At 35.2% G+C, this 22,707-nt stretch overlaps 1 protein-coding gene across 3 annotated transcripts in view; it reads right to left on the bottom strand.

Annotated features, from left to right (window-relative positions):
- Nucleotides 1-2,696: 2,696 nt before the first annotated feature.
- The window catches only part of AGTPBP1 (ATP/GTP binding carboxypeptidase 1), a 183,617-nt gene continuing 163,606 nt past the window's right edge, over nucleotides 2,697-22,707 (bottom strand). For all 3 annotated transcript variants that reach the window (XM_043927561.1, XM_043927562.1, XM_043927563.1), the window contains 3 exons: nucleotides 20,338-20,514; nucleotides 15,769-15,929; nucleotides 2,697-3,444 (listed from right to left, as the gene is read on the bottom strand). In XM_043927561.1, the coding sequence (XP_043783496.1) occupies nucleotides 3,270-3,444; nucleotides 15,769-15,929; nucleotides 20,338-20,514 (513 nt within the window). In that variant the 3' untranslated portion in view covers nucleotides 2,697-3,269. The remainder of the gene's footprint in view (nucleotides 3,445-15,768; nucleotides 15,930-20,337; nucleotides 20,515-22,707) is intronic.

Here is a 22,707-nt window from a genome sequence, read left to right as displayed (position 1 = left end):
CAATAAAGGAAAAGCCATTGTGAGCCATAGGTTTTTGCCAGATGAATTTTATAAACTCAAGAAAGACTGACCCTCAAGCTTTTAACATTCCTCACTTGAGGGGGACAGGCAAAAGACAGCATCTCCTTCTTTGGTAAGAACATGAGGCTAATTGTCAAGAGACCTGGGCTAAAGCCCCAGTTCTGCCCCTCAGTGACCTTCTTGATCTCTGCTTATTTTCTTGACTCTACAAATTATCTTGCTCTAATTCATCTCTAGTGCTGACTTCCAATTCATGGGTCCTGTGATTCTTATGAAACTGTGATAATAACAGAGTATCAGATCATATCAGCAGTTCATACAGTGTGACTCCAATAACATCACCATCCGAGAATTTTTAAGAAATGCACATTTGGGGGCCCTGCCCCAAATCCACAGAATCAGTCATCTGTGTTTTGAGAAGCAAGGTCTCCAGGTGATTCTGATGCACACAGTATATACACAATTTGAGAACCAATGGGTTAGATCAAAACTACAGTTATGAAATTCACAGTTCCAAATGTGAAGTAAATCAAATAAGTCTAAGTTCATTTATTAGACTTGGTTTATCAACCTGAGCTTCCCTGATAGCTCAGTTGGTAAAGAATCCATCTGCAGTGCAGGAGGCCCTGGTTTGATTCCTGGGTCGGGAAGACCCGCTGGAGAAGGGATAGGCTACCCACACCAGTATTCCTGGGCTTCCCTTGTGACTCAGCTGCTAAAGAATCTGCCTACAATGCAGGAAGGCCTGGGTTCGATCCCTGGGTTGGGAAGGTCCCCTAGAGAAGGGAAAGGCTGCCCACTCCAGTATTCTGCCGGAGAATTCCATGGACTGTATAATCCATGGGGTCACAGAGAGTCAGACACGACTGAGTGACTTTCACTTTATCAGCCACATTCATCAGTATTATGGCACTGAAGGCATCTCAGTCATTTTATGAAACTCTAAAAAGATAAAGGTAAAATTCAAGGCACTTTTAGCTACAAATAGCCAATGACATTTAGTTTACCCCTATTTAGAAAAGTTAGGATTTAAATTATTTACTTTTCCAAAATTTATTGTTAGTCATCTCCTAACTATAAAGAACTTCTCTTCAATTTTATGAATAATTATTTAACAAAAAGCATGTTCAGGTATGCAACATATACTAAAAGATATGCCTCATCAATATAAAGTATGATAGCAGCATATGGTAAGAGGTTTTTATACTGCTAACATAAGAAACACACACTTTGAGTTATTCTGCATATTCTAGTAGCTGCAGTTGCCTTTCATATAAGACTTTTCTGATTTTTAATTTCTAGTTTTGTAAGAGCCAAGAAAAGCTCACAGACATAGTGGCTCTATAATCCACCCTCTGAAAATACTATAGTTATATATGTGATTACCTTCTATTAATATATAAAATAATAAAATAATTAACTTTACAAATCATTAATTGTTAAATAAATAATGCTAAAGTATCCTCATATTTCCTAAATCAGGTCACCACCCACTAAGAGGGCTAGTTCAACTTCCCAATCTATTTAGTCTTTACTTTCTGAGATTAGTAAGAATTAGGCTATTTAGAGATAAGACCTCAATATTATGGCCCCTTGCTATGTTTTTAAACATGGTTCCTCTGGTACCAAAAAGAAGCCACACTGTGGGTGAAATGTCTCAAATAAGACAATGAAAATTGTTGATTTAGAAAGTGCAAAAATCTGAAACACTTTCATAATTTCTTTTTCATTATTACAGGTCTCTAAAGAAAGATTTTGAAAAATTCTCCTAAATATGTGAAGATAACATGCCAAAACTGAAGCACCCAAGCCCTGGCAAGTCTGTTCATACATTATCTTTTTGGATTTGCTTTGTTACAACAGAAACTTAGCTCTTAGAGCAGTTATCCAAAGTCATTGGACTTGTTTTATTTTGCTTCATAAATAAGAACAAAGTCATTCCTGTAGCAGGACAGCTTAAACTTGGGAAGATGTCACTACAAGAAAAGGCTGAAATTCACTGCCTTTTCTAGGACTCAGTTACAGTGTCAGCATGCCCTAAATGAATTCACGTCAGTACACTTAATAACTGCACAGCTCAGGAGATGCAGCATAAGCTTCATATACATTTAGCACTGGCTCATACCCTCACTACATTTTTAAAGCTTTTAAACAGTCTGCAGCCGGAGAAGGCAATGGCACCCCACTCCAGTACTCTCTTGCCTTGAGAATCCCATAGATGGAGGAGCCTGGCAGGCTTCTGTCCATGGGGTCGCTGGGAGTCGGACATGACTAAGCGACTTCACTTTCACTTTTCACTTTCGTGCATTGGAGAAGGAAATGGCAACCCACCCCAGTGTTCTTGCCTGGAGAATCCCAGGGACGGGGGAGCCTGGTGGGCTGCCATCTATGGGGTGGCACAGAGTCGGACACGACTGAAGTGACTTAGCAGCAGCAGCAATGGTCTGCAGCAGCAGACTTTAGGTGCACCCATGAGACAGAATTTTAGAGAAAAGAGCTGTTCAAATATATTTTTTATGATAGGTATGCCTCTACTATATAAACAACACTAGTAAATTAAGCACTTTTTTCACAAATTTTTATCAGTGTATTCAGATGTCAGATTATTATAATATTTCCCCAAAGATTCCATAGACCAAATAATCTGAGCTGGTTAAAAAGGATGACGAAATGAATGCAACATTTAATATAGTTTTTATTTGTTTAATTTGGTAAATGTAGAATGTAATGGTTTCAAGGCAAACTCTGGATGATTTCAGTCACAACTCAACAGTTAACATGATTGTGAAGAACAGTCTTATCTTCAATATCTACCCATCCTTACACAGACACATCTACAGGAATCCATGTACATATATATTAGTTTTCAGTAACTCAGGATTCTCAACAACTCTGGAATTTAGACTTTATGTTCTCACGCACTTCAAAATTATCCATTTGATGCAGGATATATAACCATAAGGAGATTAAAAACTCATGCAGTGACACTCAAGAGTTTTTTTTAAAAAGTAAATCCAATATTTGATACTTCAATGCTATGTAAAGTGCATTGAATATCTAAAATAAAACAAGTGCCAATTTTATCATGAATTAATAACATATTTATTGTCTTGAAACCAAACAGGTCCAAGATGCTTTCCGTCTTTCTGAGTCAGCTTTCTATAAAGTCATTTCTCTCACACTTCCTATGTAACAAAAACCAAGATATTTCACTTCTTCTTTGCAATTAATAAGTGATGGCAAAGGGTTCAAGATAAGTATGTTCTTGATTCAGAGTCAGAAAGTACTTCTTCTTGGGCAGAAGGTTCATAGTCTCCTGTGTTTTCAGCCAATTCAATATCTAAGTCATCATTACTTTCTGCACTGTAATCAACTTCTTCAAGGAATCGAGGTTCATCTTCATCCAAAACATAAGTGGTGGGGCTGCAGCCAAAGCATACAGAACACATAAGACTTGGTTAGGTTACAAGGCTTTAAAATAAGATTATTTGACTATATACTGGATTAACACTGATTTCAATATAATACAAGTAGTAGTTTGGGTTAGTTCTTAAAATGTCATCCAAATGAACAAACTAAGACATTTGCAATAGCTGAAAATAACTGCATTGATAATACAGGGTGAACTGCTAACTGAATTATATGACAAGAGTATCGATATATATCCTACAATTAGATAGCTTAAAAAAAAATGGACTCTCTCAGTAGGTTACTTCATTGAAGGATTTCATCAGTTTGTAAGCTTAGGAGTTTATTTTGATCACTGTAAGTCAAGTAAAAGATAATTTCAAGAGGCTTTATAAGAAACTGTGGTATCTAATTGGTTCCTCCAGTAATACCCTGAAACCACTTATTCTAAGTCTACAATCATTTGCCATAAGAAGAGCCCATATACCCATCCTCACAGTCTCCACTGGTCAAGAATAAAAATAAAAACAAGGGAACATTCTATACCCAGATTAGTTACTTTCCCTTGGGATACAGAAGATACTTGCTTAAAAGCGCTAAGTGCTTCTAAATATTTCATTAGGTAGGCTGTTTGGGATTAAGGCAACCCTTCCACTAGGTAACATATTCTTTCCTCTTCAAAAAAAACATCACATATTCTGATTTCTCCCCATTTGGGAGACTTTACACACACACACACACACAAAGAAACATTACAGAAACATCTCAACACCCCCCCTTTTGTGACCAAAAGAATCTAAGTTTCATACAGATGTATGTTTGTTTATAACCTACTTCCAAAAAAGAATTTCCTATTGCTGATGCAATTAAAAGCTATAAAATCAGACAATAAAAAAAGGAACAATAATATTTTCAAATGAGCAGAGAAGCTGATGTTATCATGCACTGAAAATGAAAGAATTCCTGCAACTGAATACTAAATTCAGTTCAAATATCTGAAGTTTAAACAGAAAAGACAAGTTAATGGATTATATGGTTCTAATTTTATGAGAAGGCAAAACTCATCCGATGAGAGTATCATTTTTCCTAGAATTGTTTTAATATTGCTCATTAAAGGAAAGAGAAAAATATATTGCAAAATCAACTTGATCTTGCATAGTAAACTTCCTCTTAAACGTTCAGAGCTTGCACCATGACACAGTGGTACTGATAAACCAGGCTGAGTGGTTTGGAGGCTACACAAGACTTTACAGCACATCTAACGTTCAAAAGAACAATTTCATTGTTACACAACTAAAATATCATCACTCTGTTAGGATTTTAGGAAAAAAAGTTGAATTAATTTTTTGCCTTTAAAATGACAATTATTCTTTTACTTTCAAAAACCTATGATTCATTCTATTTTGACCACTCTAATTTTCAGGGTGTTTTTCTCTCTCTGCAATTTTTTGGAAGAGTTTGAGCAGATAGGTGTTAGTGCTTCTCTAGACCTAGGCTTTGGTTTGCTGGTAGCTTTGTGATCACAGTTTTTATTTCAGAGCTTGCAATTGATCTGTTCATATTTTGTCTTCAGTGCTTGTGATTAGTCTGTTCATATATGTCCTCCTGGTTCAGTCTTGGAAGGTTGTACTTTTCTAAGAATTTGTCCATTTCTTTCAGGCTGTCCATTTTATTGACATATAGTTGCTTGTAGTAGCCTCTTATGATGTTTTGTGTTTCTGTGGTGTGAGTCGTAACTTCTCCTTTTTCATTTCTCATGTTATTTACTTGAGTATTCTTTTTCCTGATGAATCTGGCTAATGGTTTGTCAAGTTTGTTCATCTTCTCAAAGAACCAACTTTTAGTTTTATTGATCTTTGCTACTGTTTTCTTCGTTTCTTTTTCACTTATTTCTGCTGACCTTTCCTTCTACTAATTTTGTGTGTTTTTTGTTCTTTTTCTAGTTGCTTTAGGTGTGAGGTTAAGCTGCTTATTTGATGATTTTCTTGTTTCTTCAGGCAGGCTTGTATTACTTTAAACTTCTCGCTTGGTACTGCTTTTGCTGCATGCCATAGGCTTTGGGTTGTATTTTTCTTGTCATCTGTTTCTAGGTGTTTTTTCATTTCCTCTTTGACTTCTTCAGTGACCTCTTGGTTATTTAGAGGCGTATTGTTTAGCTTTCATGTGTTTTTATTTTTATTTTTTTTACAGTTTTCCCCCTGTAATTGATACCTAGTTTCATAGCATTGTGGTATAAAAAAAAAAAAAAGCTTGATATGATTTCAATTTTCTTAAATTTACCAAAGCTTGATTTGTGACCCAAGATGTAATCTCTCCTTAAGAATGTTCCATGTGCACTAGAGGATTAATGTATATTTTGCTGCTTTTGAATGGAATATCCTGTAGATATCAATTAGGTCCACCTGATCTAATGTGTTATTTAAGGCTTATGTTTCCTTATTAATTTTCTGTTTGGATGATCTGTCCATTGGTGTGAGTTAAGTGTTATAGTCCTCCACCATTATTTGTGTTACTGTTGATTTCCCCTTTTATAGCTGTTAGCATTTGCCTTATATATTGAGGTGCTCCTTTGTTGGGTGCAGATATGTTTACAGTTGTTATATCTTCTTCTTGGATTGATTTCTTGATCAATAATTACTGTTCTTCCTACATAACAGTCTTTATTCTAAAGTCTATTTTATCTGTGATGAGTATTGCTACCCTAGCTTTCTTTGGATATCCATTTGCACGGAATATTTTTTTCCAGCTCCTCACTTTCAGTCTGTATTGTTTCCCTAGGTCTGAAGAGGGTCTCTTGCACATAGCATATATATGGATCTTGCTTTTGTATCCATTCAGCCAGTCTGTGTCTTTTGTTTGGAACATTTAATCTATTTATATTTAAAGTAATAATTGATATTATGATCCTATTACCATTTACTTTATTGTTTTGGGTTTGTTTTTGCAGGTCTTTTCTTTCTCCTGTGTTTCTTGCCTAGAGAAGTTCCCTTAGCACTTATTGTAAAGCTGGTCTGGTGGGTGCTGAATTCTCTTAACTTTTGCTTGTCTGTAAAGCTTTTGATTTCTCTGTCAAATCTGAATGAGATCCTTGCTGGGTAGAATGATTTTGGTTGTAGGTTTAGTGATTTGCTAGGAAGATTTACAAGATTCAGCACCGAGTTATATTCAAAGCTATTACTTATTACACTGAAAATACACAAAGCAAAATCAACCAAGAGAAAAGGTGCATGGGGCAAAGTCCAGAGGAAACCAAGGCCCAGCAAGAGCCACAGACAAAGGTAGAGGAGTCATCAAAGCTTTCAGCAATTTCAAAAGAATGGAGGCAAAAGCTGGAGTTCCAGGCTGCCAAGTTTCCTGCAAGAAAGGAGTTACAGAGATGTGAAAAACCCAGTGGTTTTTCTCTAGTGGCATTTGACAAATTCTTAAAATACACAGAGCAAGAAGCTAAAAAGCAAAGCAGAAAGCAGCAAAACAAATACAACAGAAAATAAGAGAATTTGGGGCAGTTTTGTGAGAAACCCTGGGCCTACAACTGTGACCTCTGGAAGGCGACAACTTAGAAAGGGGGGAGGGATAAATAAAGAATTACACGTTTCATAAGTTTTACAAATCTACCTCAAATCAGCTCAGATCCTCACTAAATTGGGGCAATCTGCCCTACACTATGGCCTGTCAGAGGAGAGAATGAATCCTCTTCAAATAAATATGTGCTCTTTCTTATTCTAACAGTCTTATTTTGAAGTTTCAAATAGACATCTATGTAAGAAGAATAATTTTATTCCTTTTCTTAAGTTTTTTTTTTCATGTGTACTGTTTTTTTAAAACATCTTTATTAAATTTGGTACAATATTGCTTGTGTTTTATATTTTGGTTTTTTGGTCACGAGGCATGTGGAATCTTAGCTCCCCAGCCAGGTATCAAACACATACCCCACTGGAAATGTTGCTTAATGGTATGAGGATCTCCTCTGGGCAGATGATTTAAAAAAAAAAAAGGTATTAGATAGAGGTGATTGTACAATATTGTGAACATACTAAATGCCATTAAATTGTTCATTTTAAAATGGTAAATTTTATGCTGTGTGAATTTCATCTCAATAAAAAAAAATCCAAACACTATTTGATTATAAGATAGTAAAATAGGCTTCCTTTAAAACATGGCTGTATTTTTAATTACAATAAAACAGTATAGAGTTTGGTATTTTTCAACTTTACTTTCCATAATGTTTTAAAACATACTTAAAATCATATGCTTAATATCCTGAAATTTAGTCACCATCACAAATCCTAATGAGAAACATTATTAAAATGTTTTACCAGTTCTCAAATCCTTTAAAAGAGGGTCACTAAAAATACTGTTTAATAGTTCAGCTAACAGGTAAAAACACTTTTGCTGGGGACTTCCCTGGTGGTCCAACGATTTAAGACACTACACTCCCAATGCAAGTAGCCCAGGTTCAATCCCTGGTTAGGAAGCTACAGCCTGCATGCTGCAACTAAGCCCACAAATGGCAATGAAGATTCCAAGTGCTGCAACTAAGACCCAGTGCAGCCAAATAAAAAAAGATTTTTTTTGCTAAGTTCAAAAACACTACGTGGCCATGTACGGTCAGGCCACTCAAGATGGTTTTACTCCTGCTCTGCGTACATCCCCACCCAAGGAGTCCTTGCCTCACCCACAGCCTGTTCACATGACCAACCTCCCCTCTTAATCATACAGATTAATCAATAACTCGCCCCACCTCCCATTCCCCCACTCCTAGCTAGTGACTGTTCTACTTTTTGGATCAGAATGGTTCCAGTTCAGTTCAGTGGCTCAGTCATGTCTGACTCCTTGTGACCCCATGACCTGAAGCATGCCAGGCCTCCCTGTCCATCACCAACTCCTGGAGTTTACTCAAACTCATGTCCATTGAGTCAGTGATGCCATCCAACCATCTCATCCTCTGTCATCCCCTTCTCCTCCCACCTTTAATCTTTCCCAGCATCAGGGTCTTTTCTAATGAGTCAGCTCTTCGTATCAGGTGGCCAAAGTACTGGAGTTTCAGCTTCAGCATCAGTCCTTCCAATGAACACCCAGGACTGATCTCCTTTAGGATGGACTGGTTGGATCTCCTTTCAGTCCAAGGGACTCTCAAGAGTCTTCTCCAACACCACAGTTCAAAAGCATCAATTCTTCAGCACTCAGCTTTCTTTACAGTCCAACTCTCACATCCATATGTGACTATTGGAAAAACCACAGCTTTGACTAGTCAGAACTTTGTCAGCAAAGTAATATCTCTGCTTTTTAATATGCTGTCTAGGTTGGTCATAACTTTTCTTCCAAGGAGTAAGCATTAACTTTTAATTTCATGGCTGCAATCACCATCTGCAGTGATTTTGGAGCCCAAAAAAAGAAAGTCTATCACTGTTTCCACTGTTTCCCCATCCATTTGCCATGAAGTGATGGGACGAGATGCCATGATCTTAGATTTCTGCATGTTGAGCTTTAAGAATGGCTCCACCCACTATTAATAGTTTATCAAAGTGGTGATGAGGAACAGGCCTTTCTGCTGGTTTCCCTAGTAACTGATGAGACAACCTGACGCCAATTCCCTGTAAAACTGGTAACACCCACCCCCTCCACCATAGCAAGAACTGCTGCCATGTCCTGTCCACTGTCTGCTCTCCAGGACCTTACATCAGGTGTGTTAAGACTCACTATTAAAGAAAACCACTGATCTCCCTAGCTATCTCTGGATGCTTTATTTGGTCTTACGGCTGGGCAATTACAAGAATTGCAGGTCTGTAGGGTGCAGCCCAACAAGGTTTAAGTTCTTAAATGACTTTCACGAACATTCCCAGCTTTGACCTAAAAGAAACAAACCCCCTAGGAAAGATATAAGGCAGACTTAGTGTTGTATGAAATGGAATTTTTATTATACAACAAATACAACTGGGTAAAACTAAAATGATTTGTGTGTGGTAATTTCCAACGAATGCCCTAACAATATAAAATATAATTAAATTATAATTTATTTTCGTTTCACAGAAAAAAAAATTGTATAACTTATGATAAATATAGTGGATCTCAAAAGCCACTAGGATGACAGAAAAAATAACTTTTTAAAAAGGATAAATACATAAAAAAAAGAAAATTGAGGAGTTAATAGCAAAGGAGAGATATCAACAAAATTTTGGAAGATGGAGGAAGATGGATGAAAACAGGAGGCTTGAGTTCTAACTTGTTCCACTTTGCTAAGCATCTACAGTAGGGGAAGCCAAGAAAAAATTGCCAATTTGTATATCTTCAGGAATTGAAGATAATGGTTATCAGGGGAAATTGAAAACAGAGTTGGTTAAAAGGCTTTATAAGAGCAATCAGACCTTTAGATCTCCTTGCTTAGGCCATCCCCTAACCCAAATAGAAAGAAGCTGACTTTTTAAAGACATTTTATCAGAGACGCTATTCACTTAAGAGTCAAAAAGCAGAAAGGGGGTGAAGTGAGAAAAGTAAGTAAAAGTCTCCTCTAAATAAGTTCTACTGGGCTCCCACAATGCTGGCTGGGGCTTAGGAGCCTGGGCAATATTTATCAATTTTTTAAAAATCATTCTCTGGAATCTTTTTTTTTGAGAGTTTCTTTCCCCCTAATCTCCCCTTAATTCATTACAATTAAGAATTTATGTGTGTGTGTCATCTTACACTGTTGATTTTTATTTTTAATTAATTTATATTTTAATTGGAGGATAATTATAATATTGTGTGGTTTTTGCCATACATCAACATGAATTGGCCACAGGTATACATGTGTCCCCCCCATCCTAACCCCCCTTCTCCACCCTATCCCAGAGCACTGGCTTTGGGTACCCTGCTTCACACATCAAACTTGCACTGGTCATCTATTTTACATATGGTAATACACATGTTTCAGTGCTACTCTCTCAAATGACCCCACCCTCACCTTCTCCCACTGAGTCCAAAAGTTTGTTTTTTACATCTGTGTCTCCTTTGCTGCCTGCATGTAGAATCATCGGTACCATCTTTCTAAATTCCATATATATGTGTTAATATGCAGTAGTCATTTTTCTCTTTCTGACTTACTTCACTCTGTATAATAGGCTCTAGGTTCATTCATCTCATTAGAACTGACTCAAATGTGTCCCTTTTTATAGCTGAATAATATTCCATTGTGTATGTGCACCACAACTTCCTTATCCATTCATCTGCTGAAGGACATCTAGGTTGCTTCCATGTCCTAGCTATTGTAAATACTGCTGCAATGAACACTGGGATACACATATCTCTTTCAATTCTGGTTTCCTCACAGTGCATGCCCAGCAGTAGGATTTCTGGGTCGTATGGCAGTTCTAGTCCCATTTTTTTTTTTTAAGGAATCTCCACTGTTCTCCATAGTGGCTGCACCAGTTTGCATTCCCACCAACAGTATAAGAGGGTTCCCTCTTCTCCACACCCTCTCCAGCATTTATTGTTTGTAGACTTTTTGATGATGGCCATTCTGACCTGTGTGAAATGATAACTCATTGTGGTTTTGATTTGCATTTCTTTAACAGTGAGTGCTGTTAAGCATGTTTTCATGTGTTGATTATCTGTATGTCTTCTTTGAAGAAATGTCTTTTAGTTCTTTGGCCCACTTTTTCATTGGGTTGTTCATTATTCTGGTATTGAGCTGCATGAGCTGCTTGTATATTTTGGAGATTAATTCATCAGTTGTTTCATTTGTTATTATTTTCTCCCATTCTGAGGGCTATCTTTTCACCTTGCTTATAGTTTCCTTCATTGTGTTAAAATGTAATTAGGTCCCATTTGTTTATTTTTGTTTTTATTTCCATTACTCTAGGAGGTAGGTCATAGAGGATCTTGCTGTGATTTATGTCAGAGAGTGTTCTGCCTATGTTCCTCTAAGAGTTTTATGGTTTCTGGTTTTCTGGTTTCTTACAGTTAGGTCTTTAATCCATTGTGAGCTTTTATCTTTCAATTTGTTAATTTGGTGTATCACACTGATTGATTTGAAGATATTAAAGAATCCTTGCATCCCTGGAATAAAGCACACTTGATCACAATGTATGATCTTTTTAATATGGTGTTGGACTCTGTTTGCTAGGATTTTGTTGAGGATTTTTGTGTCTATGTTCATCAGTGATATTGGCCTGTAGCTTTCTTTTTTTTTGGCATCTTTGTCTAGTTTTGGTAGAAGGGTGATGGTGGTGGCCTTGTAGAATGGTTTTGGGAGTTTTCCTTCCTCTGCATTTTTTGGTAGCTCTTCTCTAAGTTTTTGGTATAATTCACCTGTGAAGCCATCTGGTCCTGGGCTTTGTGGGTTGGAAGATTTTTGATTACAGTTTTGATTTCTGTGCTTGTGATTGGTCTGTTCAAATTTTCTATTTCTTCCTGGTTCAGTTTTGGAAGGTTATACTTTTCTAAAAATTTGTCCATTTCTCCCAAGTTATATATATGGAATTCTACTACATATTAGGTCAGACAGACATGAAAAGATATAGAGCACATGCTTTCCAACAGAAAAAAAAAAAAGCATATTCTTCTCAGGCACATATGGAACATTATGCAGGGTAAATCATATCTTAGCCCACAAACAAGTCTTAATTAAGTTAAGAAGACCGAAATCATATTAAGCCCAACCACAACAAAACAAAACTCAAAATCAATTGGGAATTCCCTGGCGGTCCAGTAGTTAGGACTCTGCACTCTCAGTGCTGAGGGCCTGGGTTCAATTGCTAGTTTGCGAAATAAGATCCTACAAGTTGTATGTGTGGCCAGAAAAGTAGAAATCAATTAGGAAAACTGGAAAATTCACAGATATGTGGAGATTACACAACATGTTCCTGAATAACCAGTGAGTAAAAGAAAAATTTAAAAAAATCTTGTGAGAAGTGAAAGTGGAAATACAACATACCAAAACTGATGACAGGCAGCAAAATCAGTTCTAAGAGGGAAGTTTATGACAATAAAGGTCTACATGAAGAAAAAAGAAATCTCAAATAAACAACCCAATTTTACATCTCAAGGAACTAGAAAAATAAGAATAAATAAGCCTAGAGTTAGCAGAAGGTAGGAAATAACAAAAATCAGACAGCCATAAATAAAAGGGAGACTACAAAGATAAAAAGATCCATGAAATTTAGAGTTAATTTAAAAAAAAAAAACAGATAAACTGTTAAGACTTTCTAAAAAAAAATGGAGAAATGACAAATGAAAGAGACATCACAAAAGATACATAAAAAAATATAAAGGATCATAAAAGACTACTATGAACAATTATACACCAACAAATTGGACAACCAAGAACAAATGGAAAAAATTCCTAGAAAGATAAAACCTACCAAGACTGAATCACAAAGAAATAAATAGAAAATCTGAACAGAGCAATTATGAGTGAGGTGAGTGCATCAATACTCAAAAACCTCCCCAGAAAGAAAATCCCAGGATCAGATGGCTTCAATGATGAATTCTGCCAACCATTTAAAGAATAAATAAAAAAAAAAAAATTAAATTAAAAAAAAAAAAAAAGAATAAATAATGGCAATTATTTTCAAACTCTTCCCAAATTAAAAGAGGAGGGAACAATTCCAAATTCATTTTATAAGGTCAGCATTATCCTAAATAACAAAGTCAGAGAAAGAACTTTTAAAAAAAGAAAACTATAGGTCAATATCCCTGATGAACTTAGAAGCAAAAGTCCTCAATAAAATGTATCAGGAAATCAAATTCAATAATACATTAAAAGACTCATACATAAATCATGATCACCTTGCACCTTTGTTCAACATATTCAAATCAATCATTGTAATTTACCACATTAACAAAATGAAGGATAAAAATCATATAATCACCTCAATAGATGCAGAAAAGCATTTGACAAAATTCATCATCCTTTCATTCAACTCTCAACAAACCAGGTAAAGAGAAAATGCACTCTTGCATAATAAAAGCTATATACAACAAGCCCACAGCTAACCATAAAATATCAAAAGTTTTTCTTCTAAGATAAGGAACAAAGCAAAAATGCCCACCCTCACCAAGGTACTGGCTTAAGCAATTAGACAAGAAAAGAAATAAAAGTCACCCAAATAAGAAAGGAAAAAGTAAATTTTCTCTGTTTGCAATAGACAAGACATCATATAGAATCCGTAAAAATACCACCAGCTGCATTTCTATACACTAACAATGAAACATCAGAAACAGAAATCAAGAAAACAATTTCAAACAAATTAACCAGGAAAGTGGAGGATCTGTATGCTAAAAACCATTAAGACACTGGACTCTTTTGTTCAAATAAGTATTATTCACATAGTCAAAGTTTGAACACTATCTGACCATTGACAGATGAATGGATAAGAAAAATGCAGATAGATATAAAGAAAAGCTATGACAATCCTAGGCAGCATATTAAAAAGCAGAGATAACACTTTGCCAACAAAGGTCTGTCTAATCAAAGCTATGGTTTTACCAGTAGTCATGTATGGATATGAGATTTGGACCATAAAGAAGGCTGAGCACCGAAGAATTGTTGCTTTTGAACTGTGGTGTTGGAGAAGACTCTTGAGAGTCCCTTGGACTAGTCCATCCTAAAGGAAATCAGTCCTGAATATTCACTGGAAGGACTCATGCTGAAGCTGAAGCTCCAATACTTTGGCTACCTGATGCAAAGAACTGACTCCCTGATGCTGGGAAAGATTGAGGGCAGGAGGAGAAGGGGACAATAGAGGATGAGACGGTTGGCTGGCATCACCGACTTGATGGACATGAGTTTGAGCAAGCTCTGGGAGCTGGTGATGGACAGGGAAGCCTGGCATGCTCAGTCCATTAGGTCACAAAGAGTTGGACATGACTAAGCAACTGAACAGAACTGATACAATGGAATATTATTCAGCCTTTAAAAAGAGGAAATCCTTTCATTTGCAACAACATGGATGAAACTGGAGGGCATTATGCTAAGTGAGAACAGAGAGAAATACTGCTTGGTGTCATTTACATGTGAAATGTAAAAAAAAAAAAATTTTTTTGAGACAACTCATAGAAACAGAGAGTAGCAAAGTGGTTGCCAGGGGGTGGGAGGCAGGCAGAGGAGGCAAGAGGGAGAGGTAAAAATAATACAAACTTTCAGTTGTTGAGATAAATAAGGTCTGAGGAAGTAATGAACAATATGGTGACTATACTAGATGACGCTGGATTGTGTAACTGAAATTTGCTAGAAGAGCAGAACTGAAAAATGTTTCCCAACACACATACGCAAAAGTAAATATGTGATGTGATGTATGGACATGTTAATAACTCTATGGGGGAAATCCTTTCACAGTGTATACATACATACACCAAATCATCACAGTGTATACTTTAAATAATCTTACAATTATATTTGTGAATTTTACCTCCATAAAGAGGTAACACCAACAAAGAAACATGAAGAACAGAAATCAAAAGTATATAAAATAAATTAAAAGGAAGCTTCTAAACATCAATGAGAACAACTTTATTCATATTTATTTAATAAATAAATGTATTTATAATTATTTCCATTATTGTTTACCAAGTGTTTTGAACAGTAGAGAATGCAGGTAATCACTATCTCAGTTATCATATTATATAAAAATACAGTTCTAATTAATGTTTTACTACACTTAAAACTGCTAAGTTGACACATACAACAGAGCCTGGCAATAAATTAACAAATCTGATGTCAATGTCTACCAACAAAAACCATGAAGATTCTATAAAATGGGACTATTTCTAACTATATGTATCAAACTATAAAATTCTAAACTCTAGTATTATGATTAAGAAATATGATATCAAATTATGTCTGAGCCTGTATCTGATCAAAATTTATATATATTGAATTTTGGGAGCAAAAGATTACCTACTTAGAAAAATACCTGTCACATGTAGTTAAATTTTCAGAGTGATACTAAATTAGCTGTTTCTAGTACATGTAACTAGAAGTTATTAGAAAGCCATTTGATGTGTATAGATTATCAACAAAATAAAATTTCTTTTGAAGTATGAATTTTGGCTCCAAGCATTCTTAATTTATACATTATCTGATATATGCTTGCTTCTGAGTTAAAAGCAAATAATCATTAAGGTTACTAAAATAGCATTTCAAATATAAGGGTAATTCACTAAAATTTTATCCAAATACCAATGTTAAAAGAATCAAGAATATTATCACATTTTGGAACATACATTAGATGTGCAAAGTTATTTATATAAATTCTAAAAATGCTTTTGACTGTCAAAATCTTTATGTCTTTCCTCTTACTTAACTATGAAGTCTAACAGTATACTACCATAAAACGAAAGAATAAAACAAGTGTGTCTTACCTAGTTACTTTGCAGCTCGATTCAATCAAGTCATTCTCAAAGTCAAGCAGGCTGGAAGGCAGATTATATTCCAGTGGGGATGTCAGTCTTTTCAAACGCAATAGACCAACACAAAATTTTGCTCCCATCTCTTCCAATTCTCGAGTACCAATCTGTAAACCCTAGACATAAAGCAATAATAAACATGTAACTAGGACATTTGCTATCCTCTGGCTATATCTCATTAAAATTACATAAAAGGAATTTGAAGCTATATTAATAAAATAAAAGCCTGTTACTTTGTATGAACCTACAACTCATAAGCACAGTGTCTTAACAATATAAGATTAAGTCAAAAAAGAAACCATCTAAAAAAAAAATTTCTAAAATATGTATTCTCATTTACTGTGTGCAAAATATTTTCACCAACACACAGAAGGGGGAAAAAAAGCAGATAACTATCTTGAAGGTAAGTTAGTCTTGGAGCTCATGTGTAAAAGTATATTTTTACAAGATCTTGCTAGTACCTGTAATCTACTACTTGGATGCCAACGTTGAAATAGTATTACAATCAAGGCTCCAATCTGTATATTTGAATATTAGTTTATACATACTTTCTCTACATGATAAATAGAAACCAGTGAGTAAAAAACAAACAAAAGAAAGGTGACTAATTAAAAAAAAAAAGAATCAAACAAATCTTTTCTAAGCCAAATCAAATCTAAGCCAATGAGGTAGAAATAAAATAAACTCTTATGTTTCATGTCAGTTAAGAATGCCCATTTCAAATTTGGTCTAATAAAGCAAAAATAAAATTTTACCACAACACTTCTTAAACTAATAGTTTCCCAATAAACAGTATAAGGTTTAGCAAAAGTTAAACATTACCACATAAAGGATAAAAATTGACTACTGTAAATCAAGATACTGTTTGTCATTTACTTTTCAGATAAAAATGAAACTCTAAAGTAAATAAAATCCTTACACCAACAAAGGCTGCAAGCTAAGAGTGGACTTGACTTTCAATGACTATCTAAAAGCATACAGCAACTGAAGAGATAAATTATAGAAAAACTGTTATTTACTCTATGAAGCACATGCCTTTAAAATAATGACTGACTGACTGTTTAAATAGTCTGGCCACCTCCAAATACTCCAGGAAATGTAACCTAACTAACTTTATTAGAAAATGGATTTGCCTTCTTAATCTAAGAGGTTTAGAAAGGCTATGCCTATTCCTGAATTAGCTCATCAAAAATAAAGAATATTTGAAACCTAAAATTCAGTAATATAAGAACATGCTTGAGGGTGAAAAGATTTGTTTTCTTAAAATATTATTATACTCACACAACTTATTAGCTAATATTAACAAGTTTGAAAAGTATACATTATGTGGTGGGAGGGGAGGGTGGGGGCATATGGAAATTCTGTATTTTGCACTCAATTTTTCTAAAGTTGCTCTTTAAAAAGTTTGCTAGCTAAAAAAATTTAAAAGAAGTATACATTATGATAAAAGGATTGAATTTTAGATGTAAAAAACTTACTTTTAGTAGTAAGACATACTTCTCTAAGAGTTTTATTAAAGCAATGTAATTCTATCCGTGTAAATCACATAAAGTATATCAATATAAATCATATAAAAGAGAAATGACTATTCATTGTGTGCCCAGTCACTCAGTCATATCAGACTCTTGGCAACCGCATGGCCCCTCTGTCCATGAGATTTATTTTCATGCAAGAATACTGGAGTGTTGCCATTTCCTTCTCTAGGGGATCTTCCCGACCTAGGAATCAAACTCATGTCTCCTGCGTCTCCGATATTGGCAGGCAGATTCTTACCACTGAGCCACCTGGGAAGTCAACTATTTGTTATGTGTCCATTTTATTTTTAAAAGTTAAAATTAACAATTTTTACAAAACTTGTCTAACATTTTATGTTTCAAAATATATTTTAGATATTTTATGTTTTTTCAATGACCAAATACATTTATCAAAGCAAAAACAGAACATTTAAAAAAAAACCCAATGAGAGTCTGTAAGTAGAATACAAATCTAATAAGAAAATACTGCTGTTATTATGCCATAGATTTCAAGGGGCATTCAAGTTTCAGCCTCCCTGACATCCTCTCTCCCTACCCCCGGAAACTAGTTTCACAGACACTGATGCTTTTAGTTTCTTTTTCCAACCTGACTGCATAAAGGATCTCTTTAAGAAAAAATAATTTACAGTCTGTTTCCCTAAATCATAAAGTACGAGATTTCCCCTCCCCCATGGCCATTTACAAAAGTGACTGTCAGGCTTTCCCCACCCCACACGCAGACCCCGAGGCACAATCTGCGGGCTGTGGTACTCAAGCTCCTCCCTCACCACAACCATGACTTTGGGAGTCTAGAAGTCACCACTTTACAAGATTTGGAGAGATTTGAAAAGACAGCACATTCTGAAAGAACAGTATTCTCAGGTCAACCTAAAGTCACTAGGGAAAAGTCACCCTCCACAAAGTACTGGAATTTCACCAAGTTCTACCCATCCAGAGCCTCCAAGTTTGCACATCAGTTGTAAAATTTATACCTTTTTTTTTTGCTAGTTTGTTACAAAATGGAAAAGTCACAAAGCTCTCCACTTAAAGATTCTGGCACCAACCATAATATGTTTACATTTTTAATACTAACCACCTGGAAGATTTTTAACTCCTTCTAAACATAAAGCTATAATTGCTTTTACGTGAGCTACGTGAAATTGACTTTCCTCTTGTAGCACATCAAAAAAACAAGACACAACTAAACAGAATAACAGTTGTTTTACCTAAGGTCTATTTATTTCCTATGACGTTCTCAATCTTTAAAACACTCAAAGTCACCTAACGTTTGTTGTGTGTGTTAGTCACTCAGTCGTGTCTGACTCTGTGTGACCCCATGGACTGTAGCCAGTCAGGCTCCGCTGTCCATGAAGTTCTCCAGGCACGAATACTGGAGTAGGTTGCCATTCCCTTCTCCAGGGGATCTTCCCAACCCAGGGACCAAACCTGGGTCTCCTGCATTGCAGGTGTATCTTTACCCTCTGAGCCACCAGGGAAGTTACTCTTAAATTTATTCTTAAATTTCAAAAGTAAAGTCTGAACTCTCTTCCAATAAAAGCCTATGGCTGCATAGAAGAGTCTTAGTAAAGGGGAAAAAAAAAATTAGTGAGGGATGTGCATTGAAAGGGCTTCCCTGGTGGCTCAGATGGTAAAGAATCTGCCTGCAATGCAGGAGACCCAGGTTCGACCCCTGGGTCAGGAAGATCTCCTGGAGAAGAGAATGGCAACCCACTCCAGGATTATTGCCTGGAGAACTTCATGGACAGAGAAGCCTGGCTGGCTACATTCCATGGGGTAGCAAAAAGTCGAACACAACTGAGTGACTCACAAACACTTCATGCATTTATAAGTCACACATGCACAAAATCTAAATACAAAAAAAAACTTTATAAATAAATGTGTCTATTTCTAAATGTATAAAAATATACTTACATTCAATAAATTTAAACGATAGAACTTTTAATTAGTAATGTACCACCTTCAGAGTTCATTATAAATCATAAATCACTAATCACTATTTAAATGTGTACTACAGTGTACTTTTTTTTTTATAATTTTTTAAATTATTTATTTATTTTGACTGTGCTGGGTCTTCTTTGCTGCATGGGATTTTTTCTCTAGTTGTGGCGAGGGGGGTCTTTGTTGCACTGCAGGGATTTCTCATTGCAGTGGCTTCTCTTGTTGTGGAGCTTGGGGTCTAATGCACATGGGCTTTAGTAGTGGTGACTCCTGGGCTCTTCCACAGGCTCAATAGTTCTGGCTCAAGGGTTTAGCTGCTCTGCAGCCTGTGAGATCTTCTTGGACCAGGGATGGAAACTGTGTTTCCTGCCTTGGCAGGCAGATTCTTTACCACAGAGCCACCAGGAAAGCCCTAGACACTTTTTTTTTTTTTAATAGCAAAGAGAAACAGAATAACTATAAGCATTAAGTAGGAAAAAAAAATGTTATTTACAGAGGAACAAAAATCAGGTTAGTCTAAAAACACTCCCATTCAGAAACAAGTTCTAGTAGACATTTGAATAACCTCTGTAGAGTTTTGAGCTCAAAGTAGAACAATAAGAAAAGTACTTAGTCAAGATAACTTTAATATGTGAAAGGAATAGAAGGCCATTATCAGATAAACAAGTACTGAGACAATATACTACTCACATAATCTTTTAAAAATTGCTAAAAGACAAATGAGAGGTAAATCAAAATTAAGAACCAAGGAAAAGGGACATCACAAGTAAATGGACTGCTGTTGAACTTTGAAGCCAATGTACTTTCTTAAAAATGATGACTATAAATAGACTCAACTAAGACTTCATAAGGACCCAAAGCAACCTATTTAGTTCAGAGAATTAAAAAAAAAAAAAAAAAAGACTGCATATGGTTCAATCCCATTATGGTGAATTACATATAACTCAGTATAACAAACATATCATTTAATATACACTTGAAAACTACTAGAGTATGTATGAAAGGACAGTCTTGAAATATGTCTATGGCTAGAGATCCTGAGATGTTTTACCTTATATTTTCCCTGGTCACAGCCACACAAAGTCGTCTCCATGGTATAGCTTCTTTGCACTCCTATCTCTCTCCAAACTACAACACGAGCCGTCGATTCTTTAGATTTTTCCACTACGAAGCTACAGCTGCTCATGCAAAATGCTGGGGCGATATGGCTTAGAATCTTAGGCAAAGTCTGCAAAGATAAAAATGATGAAATATTCAAAGATCTTCTTCCTATATCCCCTGCTATCCAAAACATCAAAATAATCCTTTTACTAGGTCAGATTTTTCTGCTTTCCCAGACAAACAGTAGTCAGAAAATAGAATGAAAAAGTAATATTCATAATAATAACCAATAAGTGAAATAAAACTATCTAAGAAAACCATGTTTTAAAGTATTAAGGAAAACATATTTTAAAATGAATATGTCATGAAGATGTTTTGACTTCAGTCACGAAGATGTTTTGACTAAGAGATTTCACACTGTAAATGTTAATCATCCCTAAATTAATCAATAAAGCTAAGATAATCACAATCTAGATGCCCACATTTTTGCAACTTAAAATTATCAAATTCGCCTGAAAATAAAATATAGAATTCCCTGGAGAATTCTGAATCAAAGGCTATGATTAGAGAAATAATCCAACAGATAAATATACATCAAACAGAAGTTAAATGGTGATACTGGTGTAGGAATAGCACATCTTTAGAAAGAGAGTTCAGAATTAAAATCAAAGGTATTTGTTAAAGTTAGTACTATTATTAGTTAGGAAGATTGACCATTCACAAAATGCTGAGACAACTGCTCAGTCATTGAGAAAAACTAGTTAAAGGCACTTTCTATCAAATTAAACTCTCATGAGATTGAGAATTTAAGTTTTAAATCACTAAGTTAAATTTTTAAATGAAACTAAAAGCTCTAAAGTAAATATGGAACTCTACTTTTAAAATCTTAGAATGAGAAAAATCTTTCTAAGCCTCAAAAGAAGAAACCACCTTAAAAAAATCAACAAATACGACAGAAGTTTTAAACTACTGCACATCATTAAAAAAATGTAATATAATACACACGAAGAGTGTTTTCAAAACAATAATTAGGTGACTTACACAAAGCAATGAGAGAATATGTAAAAGGCCATTTAAAAAAAAAGATCATAATTGGATCAACTAGGATCAAAAATAGGGATCAAACATAGGAAAAGATACTTGATCTCATATATTTATAATTACAGATACACCAACTAAAACCATCAGATATGTTTTCACCTGGCAAAGGTGACTGTAAGTTGTTTAGAGAAACAGCACTATCAATCATTGGGGAGTACTGATTTGTACAATCTTTATGAAAGACAATTTGGCAATACTAACAAAGTGGCCACAACAAGGGAAACTGAATAAATAAATTATGCTGTATCCATACAATAACAACAAAAATACACAATGAAAATCTTGTGTAATTGTCAAAAAGAGACAGAGACAGATATAAAGACGAAAAGATGGCCATCAAATATTATGTGAAAAAAAAATTGCTGTGGAGTGTGAAAAAATATTAAAACTTCATATACTATGTTTACACACACCTATGCGTAAATGTGCTTATAGGCAAGTCTCACAATACACATTGTGAAAGTGATTAATTAGTGACTGAGAGAAGATAACTTTTACTTACTACTTTATATTTGTGGAGTGTTTCTATTTTTAATATGACTCTACTCATTTATTTTGAAAAGGAGAAGAAGAGAGAGGTTACCAAAAAGAAAAAGTGCTTTGAAGTTCTGCTAAAGGTAGTGGTATGTTACTGAAATCTGTTTTGGAAAATAATCTGGGGTGCTGATTTAGGCATAAATATAGTGGGACAGACACTGGGACAGAATGAAGAGCAGACAAGATGCAAAGTAAAGATCTCACTTCAATTCTAGGCATACCTCAAAACATACCCATACATGGGAAACAAGGTATATAACAGATGGCTTTATAAAATCGGCAGAGGAAAGAGGTACTCTTTAATAAATGGCGCTGACACAACTGGTTACACATGGGGAAACAAAAATTATACCCTTCCATCTCATACAAAAATAAATTCCGAATAGAATAAAAGTCTAAGTGTGAAAAAGCACTTGTGAAAAATGTTCAGTTTTTCACTGCTGAGTATGATATTAGTGTGGGTTTGTCATAAACAGCCTTTATTATGTTGAGATATGTTCTCTCTATGCCAGCTTTGATGAGAATCTTTAACATGAATGGATGAATTTTGTCAAATGCTTTTTTCTGCATCTATTGAGATGATGATGTGATTTTTATCCTTCCTTTTCTTAATGTGGTATATTACAATGACTGATTTGTGGATTCTGGACCCTTCTTACAACCTTAGAATAAATCCCACTTG

The sequence above is a fragment of the Cervus elaphus genome, chromosome 16 (assembly GCF_910594005.1).
Source record: "Cervus elaphus chromosome 16, mCerEla1.1, whole genome shotgun sequence".
NCBI classification, from domain to species: domain Eukaryota; kingdom Metazoa; phylum Chordata; class Mammalia; order Artiodactyla; family Cervidae; genus Cervus; species Cervus elaphus.
Note: the sequence above shows the minus strand (reverse complement) of the source record. Positions and strands in the feature narration are given on the sequence as shown.